This window comes from Globicephala melas, chromosome 13, assembly GCF_963455315.2.
Source record: "Globicephala melas chromosome 13, mGloMel1.2, whole genome shotgun sequence".
NCBI lineage: Eukaryota > Metazoa > Chordata > Mammalia > Artiodactyla > Delphinidae > Globicephala > Globicephala melas.
The window spans coordinates 51,208,350-51,226,537 of NC_083326.1; the positions used below are offsets into that span (position 1 = coordinate 51,208,350).

Consider the following 18,188-nt stretch of genomic DNA (forward strand, 5'->3'; position numbering starts at 1 on the left):
CTTTTCCCCTGGAATAACAAGTTAACTCTCAAAAGTTGGTGAAATAACACCTTTAGGGTTATACTGCACAATTCTACCAACCCAAAGTCTGCTTCTCAGGACACGAAAGTGAGTATAGTTGCCATCTGTAAAATAAAACATTGGGGATGTACCGTGAATATTTCTAACGTCTCTTTAATAATCATTTCTAGAGCTGTTATTCATAATTGTGGCACCTGCAAATGGGCATGGTATGTAGATACCTTATACGTGTGTATCTTCTTTGGATAAGCTACAGATTTTCAGTGAACAAATATTTACTTTTTTGGACTGTTATGCCAGAAGAATGTCTTAGAGTCATCCAACCTATGACACGTGGACTTCTAGCCTTTCTTGGACATTGCCGTAGTCAGCTTATTCCATTTTTGAACATACCAGAACATGTAAAGAAAACAAACTTTCTCTTTGGGGGGGTGGGAGAGAATTTTAATACATTCACCAAATTAAAGGACAAGAACATACTGTAGACACAACTTAAGACAATTTAGAATCACAAACAAAATGTGAGGTAGACTGACTAGTGAAATTCACCAAATTTTGGTTAAGAAAATTTTACAGTAATAAAGTAACACAGGTGCCTCCTTTCCTAAAAATCACAAAAAGCATTTGCATAAATTACAGCCAAAAAAATTGAATACAACAATTCTCATTGTAATTTTAGTTTACATTCAGTATTAACCTGTGTGAACTGTCAATATGTGGCAAGGTTCAACAGGTCTATAGGTCAGTTATTATGCAGGCCTAGTGAACACATTCACACCACAATATTCTTAAGGGATGGCAAGGCTCGAAGTGGAACACACCAAGGTACGTATTAACCAGTCATGGTGTCCTGTGCTTGTGCAATTTTATCCTTGCAGGAGAACGACCTAACATTCTCTAAAGAATTATACTGATAAGGTGATTTTAAAAGATCCAAACCTTAGTAAGATAGGCATTGAAAAGAATAAGCAGGTCAATTTGAATTCTCCGTCACTGGGGTGATGGGCTTTTGGCTTTATTCTGGCATTTCTCTTCCCCAGAGTTAAACAGTATTTAAGAGATCATAAGCATTTGATTTTTCAGAGTGCAGCCCTAACTAATGTGGGGTCCCCTCAGGTCAAGTAACTACAAAAAATTTTCCTTTCCTTAGACTATGAAGCCATAAAGCCTGAAGAAACCCTGAGAGGCCATCTGCTCCAGGTACAACTGTTTTAGGATTATTTCAAGTATTTTATTTGCCCTATAAATATTTTTGGAATATTGCACAAATAGTTGGTTTCTTGATATCGTCTGCGTTAGGCCCTTTCAACAAAACAGGAACAACGGAAATGCATTGATATCTAAATCAGCCTGCCTCAGAACGTACCTCTTTGCCAAAAATTCTGCTGTACTAAAATTGAGTATTTTTAAAGCATCTATAAGGCAGGTCCTCTTTCAAGGTCAGTTAAAAATGGAGTTTAAAGGAATTGTTCATTTCAAGAGACATTTAAAGCATCATAAGTAGCTACATTAAAACCAAGAGATCTGAAACCATTTTCAGATTAGTACATGCCATCTTTTCACTAGCTGTAAACTCCTTGTTATCACAAACTAATAAAGCTGGTCAGTTAACACTGTTTGTTCTAAGTAAATGCAGGCTTCAGGCCATAAATATGACATCGATTCAAGTTAAAAATGGCCATTTAAAGTGGGAATAAAGTGGTACATACGGGCTAATGAGAAAAATGTCAAGAGATTGTTTAATGATGAGAAGTGGAGTAATTTAAGAGTAAGCTTCCAAAAGACCTAGTTTGTTCTAGAACATTTTCTAAAAATCTGTTTTTGATTAAAATATGTGGTAAAAAATCTGTAGAAACTTATGCCTCCTACTTTTGATACTGAACAGAGACCCCCTGTTGATTTTAATGAGTCAAAGAGACTTACTGGCATCTTCTTTAACACACGCACACCCCACTGGTACGATTAAGTAAAACAGCCTCTCTTTCTACGGCTCTGTTTCCCATTTCAGCAATTTCTGTGGTGGTGTCAGTATAAGGCAGCTAATATTCATTCAGTGTATCTTTTAAAGGAAACTTTGCTTTAGTCTTTGAGAGGAAAGAAACTAGTCCAACTTCACACAGAAGCTAAGCCTGCCTGACATTTAGCTTTGCTGGTGCCAACTGCTAAATTCCAACCAAACAGGGTGGGTGTGGGGTGACTGCTGAAAGCTTCTGAATTGGCTCAACTACTGAATCAGGCTCTCCTTGTGTAAGATTAATCACTGTTCATATTCTCACAGGCGTGCTTAAGAGACTGAAAACAAAGAATGGATAAAGCAAAAGAACTTAAGCCAGGAGAAGCTGCATGAATACACACAATGCCTGCTCTGCATTTACTAATTTGTTTGTTCAGTTTAAAGAGTAAACTTTTAACTCCTGTGGAAATTTTGCCAAAAGTTTCAATACATACAAGATTATAAATCTTAAACTAACACTGCACAAAGACAAAGCTACTTCTTTTTTTTTTAAATACAAATATCTTCCACATTCTATCATTTCAGACCCCTGAGTAATACTGTACCAAAGTACAGATCTGAAGAGAAACTGAGGGTTCAGGCCTCAAACGTTAATCTTCAATTAATTCCACACCAACGGTGTGAGTCTCACGTAACACATTCAGGCTAGCTAATGCTGAGAGTCAGTTCCCCCCCCGCCCCCCCGACACAGCATAGTAAAAAAACAATGCAGACTCCCTGTGGCCTCTCCAAAGCATAATCCTCCTCAGCCCCCCGTAGGCAGACCACGTCTTAAGTAATTGCATAACTACCTAGGGTGGAGTTAACCTGAATTTAAGTCCTGAAATTGGAACTGAAGGAGAGTGATGCCCCCCAGGGATCTAGGTCAGATTTGGGGGGTTCTTTGGAGAAGAGACAAATATGTTGCACTTGGCTCCACAGTGATTGTACTTTAAAGGAAAAAAGCATCCTTAATCGTTACTACCCCACCCCACCTAGGCATCCCTTTGCTGGTTTTGGTCTCTTCCAAAGCTCATACGTGACGTCCGGTAAGAAAGTAGAGGGGCTTGTCATCGGCGCTGTTAGCAGTTTGAAACTCGTCTCGGAGGCGGAACTGCCACTCGTCCTCTAGCTCTAAGCGCACAATCGTCTGGCGTAAGGAACTTCGGTCTTGGCAGATGACACACAGAGTAGCACCTTCAGGAAGAGAGCAGCAGTGTGTCTTAGGCTCAGGGATTGAAATGATGAAGAATCTTACCACCTCCCTCTGATTATATCCCCTAAACTAACACATGTGAGAACCAACATACAAAGTAACCTATCAGATTTGTTCATTGTACTGTTTATTTTGAATAAAGTAGTTACTACAAATTCAAAAGTTTAAAAGAGTGTAAAGTAAAAGCCCTCCTAACCACACCCCCCCTTCCCCTGTAGTAACCAGTGTTAAAACCCACGTCCTAACGTTTCATGTGTCCCTGTAGAGCAGGTGTTCTCAACCTCGGCACTGTGGGCCAGACAATCCTACTGTGGGAGCTGTCTTGCTCTTGTAGGATGTTTAGCAGTGTCCTTGGCTTCTACCCACTCTGTGCCAGCAGCACCCCGCCCTGTGACAACGTAAAATGTCTCCAGATATTGCCAAGCGTCCCCTGGGACGCTCCCTCCCACCCCCAACACACGCGCACAGCTCCATATGTGTTTTACACACACAGAAGTAAATACAGTTTCTCCTGTTCTCATAAAAATGGTAGCATGCTGTACACAGCATGATGAACCTTACTTTTTTCCCACCGACCTCAGAGGTCGTCTTGTCAGGATTATTTGTGATGCTTAATCTGCAGTTTGTTCTTAGGCAAGTTTAACTCTTTGTATGGTGCATACTCATTGAAACGACTTCAGCTTCTATACCAGAATCATACCTCATTAACCTGATTTTTTTTTTTTTTTTTTGCGGTACGCGGGCCTCTCACTGTTGTGGCCCCTCCCGTTGCGGAGCACAGGCTCCGGACGCGCAGGCTCAGCGGCCATGGCTCACGGGCCCAGCCGCTCCGCGGCATGTGGGATCTTCCCGAACCGGGGCACGAACCCGTGTCCCCTGCATCGGCAGGCGGACTCTCAACCACTGTGCCACCGGGGAAGCCCAACCTGATTTTTATTAAAATTAGATTATATGAGAAGCATCATTTCTTGTATTGCATCATTCCTTTCTAAAATTACTAGTGGCAAACATATTTAATACGGTCACAAACCTGGCTATATTTATCTGCATTTAGTGTTAACACTCCCCCATTTAAAAAATCAGTGGCCTGGTTTAAAAGTAAGATACTTAATTTACTGGCAAAATGATTGTTGAAGTGCTCTTTTATATCTTTCCCACTGTATTTTGTCCAGTGGGAACTAATAGCATTCACAAGCAAGATGCTAAATTTGATTTACCTTTTAGAAACTTAAATTTCTTAAGAAGATCAGCACCTACAAAAGAGTCACAGAGGTACAAGAGGAGTCCACTGAAACACACCCCTTCACAGTTGACATTGCTGGAGTGGGGTCTGGAGCTGACGTAGCATATGGCCACCTGGAATCATCAAGCAGAAATAGCACAAGCATTTCAAAAGCAAGCAAAACCTCTGCATCTTCAGCTGAATGAAGTAGCGCCTTCCTTTTTAGCTGTCCATCTCAGGGTCAGGTAAAGGAGACACCTTCCGCACCCACCCCCGACCCGGCACGCGGGATCCTAGCTCCCCGACCAGGGATTGAACCCGTATCCCCTGCAGTGGAAGTGCAGAGTGCTAACCAGTAGACCGCAGGGAATTCCCAGTTTTTTTAATTGAAACTTCAATGGGCTGGTTAGTTAAGCTTTGTACTCCCTTTATTTTGTGTGTCAAGTTTTAACGTATTTAAAGCTTATTTATTTCTCATAATAAAGGACAGTTATGAGAGAAATTAATAGAAGCAAATCAAGCCCCTCTATCTAAAAAGAGTATCAGCCCCTTCCCCTTTACCTCTGGTCCAATGTTAAGGTAGCAGTCGATGGCCAACACGGGACTCTTGAAGTTATGGATAGCTTTGGGGAAGAGTTTGTATGAGGCGTGCTGAAGGAACTTCTCCAGGAGAAACTGTGCAGGGGCTGCCAGTAGTGTGTGTTCGCTGTCGGGAGCACAGACATACTGAAGGGGCAAGATGGGTGCTAAGCTCTCTGACACCTGAAATCAGAGCCAAGATCATGGGAAATGGGTCTGTCACTATGTGAAACTGGCAAGGAAAGCACTGCATTGCATCCGAACAATCCACAAGTAACAGTAGCACAGAGACAGAGACCAGGCTCAAATGTAAGTCTGTCCTTCTTGGGTTCTGAAATTTTTTTCTCTTGGAAATAGCACAGTTGGATTTAACATAATTTATACACAGTAAGGGCAGGAGCAAATGCAAAAGTAGGCTTCTTTGAAAGTTGGTGCATTTAGCATGTACACTGTAAGAACCAACAGGAAGCCTTTTATAGCGCTGCTGGATGTGGATGGGATAAAATCCCCCCCAAAAAAAGCAAAGAGATTTGTAAGCTCCACTGGGGAGTCCACATGCTAAAAATGATTCCAGTAAATCTCTTAAACAGAAAAGGGTAGGCCCATGGAATTAACCCTTAACAGGTTCTGATCTGCCTTACTTTAAAAAAAAGACAACTGGTAAAGGACCGTGCGAGCAGCTTGATGTACACTTCTTTCATGTGTTACATAAAGAATGTAAAAATGTTAACTTTGCCAGTTTAAGAATATAGAAGACGTTTAGAAACTAAAGCTTTGATGGAGTTAAACCTTAAATCTAAAGAAAGGTAGTTTTGTTGAATTTTCAAAACTTATTGGCTTAGATGAGTCTTCAGTAAGGGAAACAAGAGTGCAGATTTGACATTAAGAACAGACTCCCTTGTGTTACTCTCCAGTCAAGTGGCAAGTGCTTAATGCCAGTACCTGATAACAAAGATATTAATGAAAGATCATCTTATTTTCAAAAGTAGACTCAAGCTTGCAAACTTACCATGATCTTTGGTTTAATGATAAAGTCCCTTTGCCCTCCAACCTGAACATGTTTCTTCATGAGACTGAAGTTATTAAAGCGGCAGATGAGCAGGCCACTACTGTTCGTTCTCAGGTTAAAGTCAACGTCTTCACAGAAATACCTAAATTATAATCACAACGATAGGTTTCCTTGACTACCTGTCACATCTCAACTATGACAGTTAAACACAGAGAAATGTGTGGCAGGTATTGGGAGACAGCCTCAAACAAAATCAACCTTTCCCCCTCAAGGAGCTGGCTCTCTTGACACTGGCCTGTGATCCTTTTGATTTGGGCATTAACAGCCACTAAGGAAGGAGGAAGTGAGGTGACTGTTCCCAGACATTCCACAGCGCCTTGCATTCCTGAACTGAAATACGAGCACACATTCTGTATATTCTTGTGGGACCGGACTGCAGAGCTGCTCCCGGTTTTAAAATCCTGGCTGCAAACAGGATAAAGCATCTGCCAGATTTAAAACACAGAAGTGAAATAGCTACAGAACATTCTAATAGCTACAGGGTTGGGGGTTGACATAAGAGGGACTCTATGGCCTCTGACATTCTTCCTTGGCCATTTCAGATTGTCCAAGATGTGGGCATAATTTGTTCAGGGGGCAAGGCCAGGGCTAGCTGGCTTTTCCCTACAGGAGCCAGATCTCAGGGTCTTGCTAACATCTGGGGAAGAGATTACCTTCTGAGTTCTGAGGGTAAATGAAAGGTTAATCTTGAATAGGTTTACGGGTCCACACACCGATTTCTGTTGATAAAAAGTTTTGGCCCTGTTTCAGTTTTTACTGAATAATAAGATGGCCAAAATATGTTCTCTAAGCATTTCATGTTGCAGCACCTATCATTAAGGGTCTGGGTCAGTTTGAAGGCTGATGAAGGGGCACTTTGGGGCTTATGATCCCCCTTTCTCTGTCCATATAAAGAGAGTCTCAGTTTCTCAAAGACACAGAGACAGGAATAAAAACATGGCTGAGGCTAGACCTGGGCAGAAACAATCAGTAAATGCCGGGATCACATACATCCAGAAGGCCTGACTTACCTGTTGAAGTCATACTGCACATTCTGAGTCAAGTCTATGTTGAGGAGAATGAAGTCGTGCACGTGGCATCTAGAGAACGGGGCCTTCAGGCTCTGAGAAGTCAGCTTGCTGCTCCATTTCTGTATGCCCAGGATTGCGTAGTGGATGATTTTCGGTGTTGCTTCAATATGCTGCAAGACACTCTTCAAGGACACATTCTTACTGGAAACTCCTGTTTCCATGGGCTGGCTATGAAATGTAGAGTTAGTTTACATAAGATACCACTATTACTGAAGAGAGGGTCACTTATGAAGAGCTAACCGCACTGTACAGTATTAATACCTGAGGGATACAATTAGCTGATTGACTTTATATTAGTCTGGAATGGAGAAGGATGTCAAGCCCGGTTTTCATGCTGCCTGTCACTGCTAACCTAGGGAAGCTGCCTTCTGGGGGCCGGGCTGATCACTTAAAGGCAGAGAGTGAAATCCAGCCCATTTCAAAGTGAGTAATGAACAGGGAGTCACCAAAGAGAGGTAGCCAGAGATTAGAAGCACACAAGTATACTTCCCAGTTCTGGTAATTACGGAATAATAAAGGAATATTTGAAAACTTCACGGGCTTCAAATCCACAGGGGAAACAAGGGCACAAAACCGTAATGCCTGAGCTGGAAGGGTCTAGAGACCATCTGGCACAGTGTTTCACTGGGGCTGTGAACATTCGGGGCCATTTACTGCATAGGACTTCTCCAGGCTTAGCATTTCATGGTCCCCATGGATTCCTGTCACCTCTGCCCCAGGAGGAGAACCACTGATTTGGGCCCAGCCATAATTTTTTATGTGATAGAATTGAGACAGAGGTGAAGTAACTTTCCCTTTTCATCCAGACAGTTAGGAAGCAGAGCTGGGGCTAAAAAGCAGGTCTCCTGATTCAGAAGCCAGTGGTCTTTCTAAATAAACCATAGTGTCTTTCAACAGACTTTTATAGCAAACCTGAGCTGTGATGCACAAATGGTCCAGGAATTTAATGGCAGGCTGAGTGTCTAAATTAAACAATTCCTAAGCCACCACAAAATGTGCTAGTGAGAGTAGTCTCACAGATGATTGTTTTGCTCTGGAAAGCTGTACCTCTCTTATTTACTTCCCTGTGCAATGACAGCCAAGGAGAGTGTCTTCTCAATGACACTGTGTCACACTCCTAGAACTGCGTAGGAAGCACCACTACCTGCTCTGCTCCTGAACACTGTGAATGTTCCATAGGACACACGAGTCATCCATTACAACGATGAAAGGCCAGACACACTGGCGTTTAACTCCCAGCTCTTCCAGGCGGTTCCTCTCCAGCTCCAGGTTGTGATATGACAGCTCCTTAATAAGAAACCTGGCAGCACCTGAAAGGCAACACAACCAAGGCTTGTACATCCTTCGCTCAGGCTTGGCTGAGGCCCTGCACACGGCTCACACGCTCTCCGTAAGCATGCGTGTTCACGTGGTGACCATGCACATGGATGGGGGTCAACCAAATGTTCAGAGCAGTGGCTCTCAACCATCAGTGTAGATAAGAATCACCCAGGAAGTCTGTTTAAAATGCAGATTCCTAGAACCCACCACCAGAGGTTCACTCTCGTAAGTCTGATGAGGGGCCAGAAACCAGAGATGTCTTTGCAGGTGATTCATGAACTACACTTCAAGGAGTACTACAAGAATCCAGCTTCCCTGATAGGACAAATGATACCACATAGAGGAGATACTTACTACTGGTTTCTTAGAGCCATGATCAGATTCTCAGCAGCCGCCACTTGCATGTCCTGCACTAGGGAGCCACCAGGGCTGCAGTAGTGGGTATGGCACTTACACTAATGTGTCCCCTGCTTTAGGTACCTTTAGGAAACTGGCAGCAGTGTCTTTGAAGAAGACTCTGGAAACTGGTATCCTTTCCCTAGGTCTGCTTTTTTGTAAGAGGCATGTGGTACAGTAAGTAAGAGACAAGACTGGAGCCAAGCTGCTTCAGTTTGAATTCTGATTCCACTGCTTTCTAGCTGTGTGACAGTGAACAAGTTAACTCCCCTGTGCCTAGGCTTCCCCACCTGTAAGAAGGCGATGATAATGTCTACTTCATAGGATTGCTGTTTGGTGCTCAGGACAGTGCCTAGCACTTGGTAAGTACTCAGTGAGTGTTAGCGATTATTAAGATGATGATCATCAGGAATTAGCCAGGTTTTATGAGTGGGCCACCCTAAAATGAAACACAATGTAGATGGATAATGAAATAAAGAGGCTAAAAAATCCCATTAAGTCTATGAAGGAGCCAGGAAAACAGTTTGAATAGGTCAAGGGTAATACTAGGATTTAGGAAAATCTACCTTTCAATAGCACTATGTATAACAGTTTGCATTCTCAACATAAGGACCATATATGAAAAGCCCACAGCTAACATACTCAACGCTCAAAGACTGAAAACTTTTCCTTTAAGATCAAGAATAGGACAAGGATGCTCACCTTTATCACTTCTATTTAACATAGTACTGGAAATCCTAGCCAGAGCAATTACACAAGAAAATGAAAGTCACCCAAGTTGGAAAGTAAAATTATCTCTTTGCAGACATGATCCTATATGTAGAAAACCCTAAAGATAACATGCATACTTAGAATAAATGAATTCAGCGAAGTTGCAAACACAAAAACAATATACACAAATCAGTTGTGTTTCTATATACTAACAACAAACAATCTAAAAGGGAAATTAAGAAAAGTTCCATTTTCAATAGCATCAAAAGAAAATACAGGGCTTCCCTGGTGGCGCAGTGGTTGAGAGTCCGCCTGCCGATGCAGGGGACACAGGTTCGTGCCCCGATCCGGGAAGATCCCACATGCCGCGGAACGGCTGGGCCCGTGAGCCATGGCTGCTGAGCCTGCGCGTCCGGAGCCTGTGCTCTGCAATGGGAGAGGCCACAACAGAGAGAGGCCCGTGTACCGCAAAAAAAAAACAAAACGAAAAAAAAAGAAGTACAATACTTGGGAATAAATGTTAAGCCAAGGAGGCAGAAGACTTGTACACTAAAAAGTACAAAACACTGCTGAAGTAAAGACAAATAAATGGGAAGACATCCCATGTTCATGGATTGCAAAATGTAATATTAAGACGTCAATATCACACAAAGCAATCCACATATTTAATACAATCCCTGTCAAAATATCAGGGTTGTTTTTTTTTTTTTTTCCAGAAATAGAAAAATCCAACTTTAAATTCACATGGAATCTCAAGGGGCTCTGAATGGCCAAAACAATCTTGAGAAAAGAACAAAGTTGGAGGTCTCACATTGACTGATTGCAAAACTACAGTAATCAAAACAGTGTAGTAGTGGCACATAGACCAATGGAATAAGAATATAGAGCCCAGAAGCATACACTTGTATATATGGTCAAATGATTTTTGACAAGAATGCCAAGACCATTCAATGGATAAAGGATACTTTCTTCAACAAATAGTGTTGGGAAAACTGGATATCCACATGCAAAAGAATGAAGTTGGACCCTTATATAAAAAAATCAAAATGGATCAAAGAGCTAAAACTATAAAACTCTTAGAAGAAAACATGGGGGAAAGCTTGATGATGTTGGTTTTGGCTGTGATTTCTTGGATATGATACCAAAAGCATAAGCAACGAGAAAAAAGCTGGACTACATAAAAATTTAAAACTTCTGCACAAAGAATGCAATCAACAGTGAAAAGGCAACCTATGGAATGGGAGAAAATATTTACAAACCTTATCTGATAACGGGTTAATATCTAGAATATATACAGAACTCCTACAAGTCAACAACAATAAAAACTTTACTAAAAAATAGATTCTCCAAAGAAGATATACAAATAGCCAACAAGCAAATGAAAAGATGATCAACATCACTAATCATTAGGAAAATGCAAATCAAATCACAATAAGATACCATCTCACCCATTAGGATGCCTACGAACAACAACATCAAAAATTCCCAGAAAAAGCAAGTGTTGGCAAAGGTGTTAAAACTGGAACCATTTTGCATTGTTGGTAGGAATGTAAAATGGTACAGACATTATGAAAAACAACATGCCAATTCCAAAAAAAAAAAAAAACGGCATTACCACGTGATTAAGCAATACTACTTTGGGGTTTATACCCAAAAGAATTGAAAGCAGGGTTTTGAAGAGATTTGTGTTCATGTTCATAGTAGCATTATTCACAACAATCAAAAGGTGAGGAGCAGACTAAGGGTCCCTCAGTGGGTGAATGGATAACAAAAATGGGGAGTTAGCCTTGAATGGTACTGAGTTTCAGCTCTGCAAGATGAAGAGAGTTCTGGAGATTGGTTGCATAACAATGTGAATATACTGAACACTACTGAACCATACACTTAAAAATGGCTAAGATAAATTTTGTGGTTTTTTACCACAGTAAAAAAAATTTGTTTATTTTATTTGCATGTATGTTGGTTTCTCTGCCCAGATTATTACAAAAATGGTAAAACTGGCACTAAACAAATTCAGTCAGATCTGGGATGAGGGAACTTTTTCTCCTAAAGGTCAGTTAGGCACAGAAAGGTATAGTTTGAGGGTCATATGCATATAGAAAAAGATTTTAGATAGTTTGGAGATATATTGTTTGGGGGAAGATAAAGGACCAGAAATATATGAAAGTCCTAAGTCATCTGATATTGTGATAAACATGGGAAATTGCATTCAAAACAAACCAGTTTGGGAAAATATTTTAATCCCATATTAAGGCTAAAGTTTAAGGACATGAAAAGGAATGGAATGGAGAACAAGAAAGGAAGAGACCTAAGAAGAAAGGGAGAGAGAGACCTGGAGAGAAGGCCTGTGTGGATCCAGGGCACTACTCGGGTCTCGTCTGTGTTCACTCCAGCTCTGGGCTGGATGGTCTTCCTCTAAAGCTCTTGATCCTCAGCCCTCTGAGACTCTGCACTGAGATACCCACAGAAGCCAGTGGAAAGTGAGTTAGATGCAGGGAGTTACCAGACACTAGAGCTCTAGAACACTGGGTCCATGTGGAGGTTTCCTGCCTTCAGGAGGGAAAGGAAGGAGCTCTAGACCGCTCTCTCCAGTTCCTCCCCGGCTCTGTCAATACACTCAACAACCAGGTGCCGCCTCTGAGAAATCAGCCAATTGCTCTTAAACTCCTTGGGGAAAAGCAGGAAAGACTTCTTCCAGGCACTTTTAAGATAACTGCCGTAGGCAGTGATGATGCTTCCATTCCCCAGCTGCACAGAGCCCCCAAGAACTTGCTGTGTGCCTTTAAGATTAGTGATGCCCCTCAGAGATCCCTCCAGACCGGACTGTGAACTACTAACTCCCCTCCTCAGACTCTCCTCTTCACTGTGATGTTCCTGCTGCCAGCCTGCTGCAAGGAACATCTGCGGCCTATACTGGGAAAAGTCCCAATCCTTCCCAGGGTGCTCAACGTACCAGTGACTTCTTTGGTTACTAGTCCTCAAAAGTTAAAAATTCTGCAAAACTGCAGATCAAGAGAAATGAAAACTCATTTAAAGAGGAATGAAAAGTCCTTTGGTCTGCAGGGCAAGACACTATCCAGGGGCAGGGGAACCTCTGAAAGTTCATGCCTGGGGAATGGAGCTTAGTTTATCTTTCCAGCCCTTCCCCCCATCTGGGGGCCCCCTTACCCACGCCTGCATTATTGAACATGCCAGGAAGCACCAGCATGATGTGGTTGGGCCAGTACTTGCGGTACAGCGGCATCTCATATTCCTTAACCACCAGTAGGTGCAGGTGGCTGATGCCCTCCATGGCGTGAAAGAGGTTTAGGAGTCCGTGCTCATGGCGACCACTGGAAGGAGTGAAAATAGGGCTCTTGACCGCATTCAAATTCTGCTGAAAAAGGGAAAGAAAGGACCAGAGACCAAAAAGAAATTAGAACCCTTAGATATCAGAAGCTTAGAGAACCTAATCTAATACCTGAGGCCTGTCAGTCCTTGTTTCCAGACGCTGTCACCCACCTTGTCTGAAACCAGGGGCAGCCGCATGCTCTCCAGGTGTTTGCCCTGCTTGCTGAAGATGAAATGACTCTCTTTGGATTTGGGAATGATGAAATAGAGCTGCACCTCTTCTCCCAGCATAGAGGAAGAGAACGTGAAGGCGTGAAGGGTGGAGTCGGACATCTGCGTTTGCAGAGAAGAAAGGGAGGGAATGTAAACTCACGGTTTGCAAACCTCCAGGCCACTCGTTAAGGCTGTTACTGAGAGAGGCAAACTAACCTGAACTTCTGCCTGCCACCAGACCTGCTGTGCGTGCAGTGTCGAGAGGGCTGGAAAGGCAGACGCCTCATCTTTTAGGGGCTGCCGCTGACCAGAGAGTCAAGCATCTCGCCCCTACACAGCCTCTCCGTGTGTGGAGAAATACCTGTTGCTGGAAACTATCTGCATTTCTCTCCTTCTTAGAACCACTGCTGCTCAGTCTTACGGAGGTCCAGTATATCGAGGGGATGTCCTGCCACGTAAACATTCCCAAAGGTGCCCAGGGGTAAACGCTTCTGTGTGGGTCAGGTCAAATGAATATCATTTATCTAAAACGCCTCTGTGGCCCCATCTTTCCTGGCTACAGTGGAAGCTGAAGATACCTGAACAGTCATTTAGCCTAGAACTCTGGCTTCCAGGAGAGACCTCTGACTCATCCAAGCCAAATATAAACCTGCTTTTTAAATTGCTGATAAGTTCACACACTCTCAGTAACCCATCCCGGTGAATGACTAAATAAAGGTCTTTACAATGCAGACAAGACTTGGCGTAATGAAAAGATATCATCACTTTTCAGCAGCCACTAGAATCCAGGTAGTTTTCCCAAGAGTTTTAACCTAAACATTACATTCATAGAGAAATAATATTGTAATTCTTCCCTTAAATTCTCCTTCATTCTGCTTCACAAGTATTGGAATTGACTACTTAGTACTGTAATCACTCAGAAATTATTTAAATAGAGGGTTTTTAATAAATGTTCTAAAAACCGATGATTTATAGATCGGGGACTTGAATCCTCTATATTCTATAAAGCATTATGTGAGCTGATTTCAAACTATCCCACCAAAAGTTTTCAATAACACAAGAAAACAAATGGGGTATGAAAGGTAACTTGTACCAGAAGAGCAGAATGATCAGTATATCCCTCCTAGTACCCTGTGGGGAAAGAGTGAAGACCTGGTCCTCAAGAGCAGAAGCAAGTCTGGAGGGCATCCACTCAGCACATCCTATAGGGAGGAAGAGTTGTTCTAGGTGTTCAGAGCCAAATAATATAGAAGTCAAGAAGGTAAAGTAGGGGAAAGCTTATCCCCCCAAACAGGCGCTTGGATATGACCATCATTGGTTGCCTTTCCCATCTTTTGTGCTTAAAGACGCTCTGGCCAATAAGAAGCCAAGGGCTTCCCTAGTGGCGCAGTGGTTGAGAGTCCTCCTGCACATGCCACGGAGCGGCTGGGCCCGTGAGCCATGGCTGCTGAGCCTGTGCGTCCGGAGCCTGTGCTCCACAACGAGAGAGGCCGCAACAGTGAGAGGCCCGCGTACGGCAAAAAAAAAAAAAAAAAAAGCTAAATGCTATGGGGTATTTGCTCACCTTCTGTGTTCCTACCTCTCAGTTCTCTCCAAATAAAAAAGCAAACACTGACTCCTCTGTATGCCTATGGTCAAAACCATCACTCGCTGGTATAAGAGTGAGACTAGGTCTCTGCAAATCAACAGACTTGTTCACAGCTCAAAGGGCGCCCCCTACAAATTTGTAGATATAGCACCATTTTCAACAACAACCCAAAGGAGGGAAAAAACCCTTTTGCCAAACATACTGTAATATCTAGCTTTTTCAGGATCACAGATAGCACACCTCAGCTACTTTCTAATCTCAACATGACACATGTAACCATTTTGACGAAGTGACTTAAGACACAAACTCAGTTTCTTTCACCCACCGTCCCCCACCCATAATCCTTTATTAATAAACCCCAAATCATCTTAATCAATTGCTTCAAGCATTTTGCTCACAAATGAGTGGCTCCATCTCATATATAAGCCATCCTCTGTCTAGGGCTTGAAACTGGGACTTTTCCTCTCTTACATACAAGATCCACATTGGGTAACAGGCAAGGGCAAAGGGGCTGCACCTGGGAGGCAGAGGTGAAGTCCATGTACTGGTGGCACTGCTCGCAGTGGTGGAAGGTGTTGTAGGCCGCGTACTTGGTCAGCATCATGGACACGGCTTCTCGTTTCCGGGGCTCCTCAACTTTGGATTCCTTTATTGCTTCTGTGTATAAAGGGGCAAGAGACCGTCCCGTGATGTGCCTGAAGCCCCTATGCTTGGGAAGAAAGTCCCCCACTCCCCAGAAGGGCTTTTCCCAGGATTCTGTAACTTATGCCCTGAGAGGCAGCTATGAAAATGAAAAGGTGACATGTATGTGTGTAAAACGAGAGAAAAGCAGAGGAGAATGAATGAAGCCACTCTCAAAGATTAAACTGCCCCAGGCCTCTTGCCTTCATTTAGGTGAACACTTGACCTTTAGCCTCCACTTGCACTGACCTTGTTTGACCCCTGCCAGCTTTTCAGTGTATACCAGGCTCATCAAACTGTACTTGGGGTCATGCACACTGACGTCAAAGGGCATTTTACTGAAGCTCTCGATGTCAGGCCAGGGCTCTCCCTCTGACTGGCTCACTTCACTGCTTTCGCTGTGATCTAGGCCAAGAAGAAAGAAAGTGCACAGAGCAGGCAGACCAGACCGACTGGCCTCCCTCCCTCTCTCTCAAGTGTCAGGGATGGAAGGTTGTATGTATGTATGTTATCCGCCCAGGTGGGTGGACAAAGGCCTTTCTGAAAAATGAGCTCCCGTGTCCAGGGTAGAGGGAAGCAGACTGTCCCTTCATACCCCCGCCGGAAGAGATGCTTGTCCTCACTGGTCCCCATCATTAGCCTCTGCACACCCACTCCACACACTTCCACAACTAGGAGATCAACTGGTCTCCCACCCCAGCCCCCCCTGAATTGCCTTAAAATCTTATTTAATTTTGGATGATCTGAATTCTGTCTTAGAGTTTTAGTTGTGGGGTTTTAAGACGTTGATACTGAAGAGATTTCAGGTACACACCAAGCAAGATTCAGTGTCTGCTGCTTATTACGAATCACCCAAAGCTTGTAAAATCCCTGTGCTCAGGCCACACTGCCCAGAACCTCCTTCATCACTCAGGCACCTATAGTAGTGTTTAAAGCTCCTTAAGTGGTTCCGACATGCAGTCCAGGTTGACAGCCTCGGGCCCTGGGTTTGAGTCCAGGCCCCACCACTTGTGACTTCACACCTGCAGGCACCTTCACCTCTCAGGGTCCCCTGATTGTTGTAAAGATTCCAGATGGCATATTGAAAGTGCTAAGACAGCAGCAGGCACATGGTGGGTGTCCAATAAATATTTGTTATTAATACTAAAAACTATAAGATCAAGCTGAAGACAACGTTCAAAGGAAGAAATGAAGAAAAAAATTCCAACAAAAAAGGCCTAAAGACTAGAAATACAGCTATTAGCTTTTAAACACAATACTGCTTATTTTTATATCCCTGAGCATTTTATTTAAAAGTTATTTTTTTAGGGGCTTCCCTGGTGGCACAGTGATTAAGAATCCGCCTGCCAATGCAGGGGACACGGGTTTAAGCCCTGGTCCGGGAAGATGCCACATGCTGTGGAGCAACTAAGCCTGGGTGCCACAACTACTGAGCTCGAGTGCCACAACTACTGAAGCCCGTGCACCTAGAGCCCGTGTTCCACAAGAGAAGCCACCACAATGAGAAGCCCACATACCACAACAAAGACCCAATGCAGCCAAAAATAAAAATAAACTTATTAAAAAGTTACTTTTTTAAGTTTTATTTTAAAAGTATGCATTTTATTTAAAAGTTAACGCTTATTCTAGTTTTTAAAAAAGGCATCCTTGTGCCTCTCCAGAGCACCACTGCATTCACCTGCACTAAAGTGTGGGTGAAGGAATAAAGCCAAACTAACAGTGCTTCTCGTTACAAAGGCCAGGTTTGACTCCCACAGCTGTAAGCCCTGTAGCAGGATTTGAGGCGAAAAGTAAAGGCATCACTCTCCTGCAGTGCCAAGGAGCCTGGGGGAAAGTCAGCGGATGACGGCCCTCATTCCTGTCTGCTTGGCTCTGCCCTTGCACCTGGGGCCCAGTCCGCTCCATGCAGCTCAGGGCGTTTCAATCCCCTCTGTGGTGGGCCTGGGGGCCTGGTACAGCTCAGCTGGGGACAGAAACAAGATGTGGATAGGAAGATGGAATTGTGTCTGTGTCTGGAATCATGGATGTGAACTGGTGAGGATGGAAATAGAGCCAAAAGCCATAGTAAAATGATTAAATATGGCTGATTTTACCTAGTCTTGTTCTGAACTAAACTAGTCCCTTGGGCTGGTCACAGAACAGATCCAACTATTCAGGAAAAGCAAGTGAGGGGAGGTCTCCAAGGGCTAATCTGATGGAAGATGACAAGGCCTTTCCCTTTTCTGGACTCATCTTTGAGGGGCTGGGGAAGAACTACCACTTCTCTCTCCTGCCCCTACCCCTCCCTGTTTCTTCCAGCACACGGTCATTCTGTTCTGAGATGTGAAGCCATAATTTGAAGCCACACTCCCCCGGCTGCAGAGCTCATGCTGGCTGACCCCTGCTCATGCCCCCTTTCTGGCCTTGCTGGACAGGCTGCAGAGCGGAACTGCCTCCTTCACAGGTGACAGCCGGGGTGGAAGGGCCAAGAAGCCGGGCAGGAGGCGCAGGCTCGTCTGTCAAGCACCAGCCCCTGCATCTTACTGCTAGTGCCAAGGGGTTGTTTACAGCACCAGGGTTCTGTTCTGCTCCTGGAAGTTTTCCTTTCGTCGTAGCAACCCACACACCTTTCCTCGGAGCCAGCAGGCAAAACATAACGTCTACTCTGACGAACCAACAAAGGGCTGGTTATGCAGAGTATAAAACATGCCCTGGACCCTTAAGCAGTAGACCACCGCACTAGAATTTTAAACCTGGACAGTCTGACCACCTGAGCAGTGAACCCACCTGACAGGACTTT

The 18,188-nt window shown here is 43.6% G+C and overlaps 1 protein-coding gene across 5 annotated transcripts in view; it reads right to left on the reverse strand.

Moving 5' to 3' along the window:
• Positions 1 to 451: 451 nt before the first annotated feature.
• GREB1L (GREB1 like retinoic acid receptor coactivator) overlaps positions 452 to 18,188 on the reverse strand; it is a 262,317-nt gene continuing 244,580 nt past the window's right edge. For 3 of the 5 annotated variants that reach the window (XM_030842584.2, XM_060310347.1, XM_030842582.2), the window contains 10 exons: positions 15,659 to 15,814; positions 15,246 to 15,385; positions 13,099 to 13,260; positions 12,766 to 12,973; positions 8,315 to 8,480; positions 7,111 to 7,338; positions 6,041 to 6,182; positions 5,014 to 5,214; positions 4,448 to 4,586; positions 452 to 3,211 (listed from right to left, as the gene is read on the reverse strand). In XM_030842584.2, the coding sequence (XP_030698444.1) occupies positions 3,048 to 3,211; positions 4,448 to 4,586; positions 5,014 to 5,214; positions 6,041 to 6,182; positions 7,111 to 7,338; positions 8,315 to 8,480; positions 12,766 to 12,973; positions 13,099 to 13,260; positions 15,246 to 15,385; positions 15,659 to 15,814 (1,706 nt within the window). In that variant the 3' untranslated portion in view covers positions 452 to 3,047. The remainder of the gene's footprint in view (positions 3,212 to 4,447; positions 4,587 to 5,013; positions 5,215 to 6,040; positions 6,183 to 7,110; positions 7,339 to 8,314; positions 8,481 to 12,765; positions 12,974 to 13,098; positions 13,261 to 15,245; positions 15,386 to 15,658; positions 15,815 to 18,188) is intronic. The other 2 variants (XM_030842585.2, XM_030842583.2) reach the window with 1 other exon arrangement.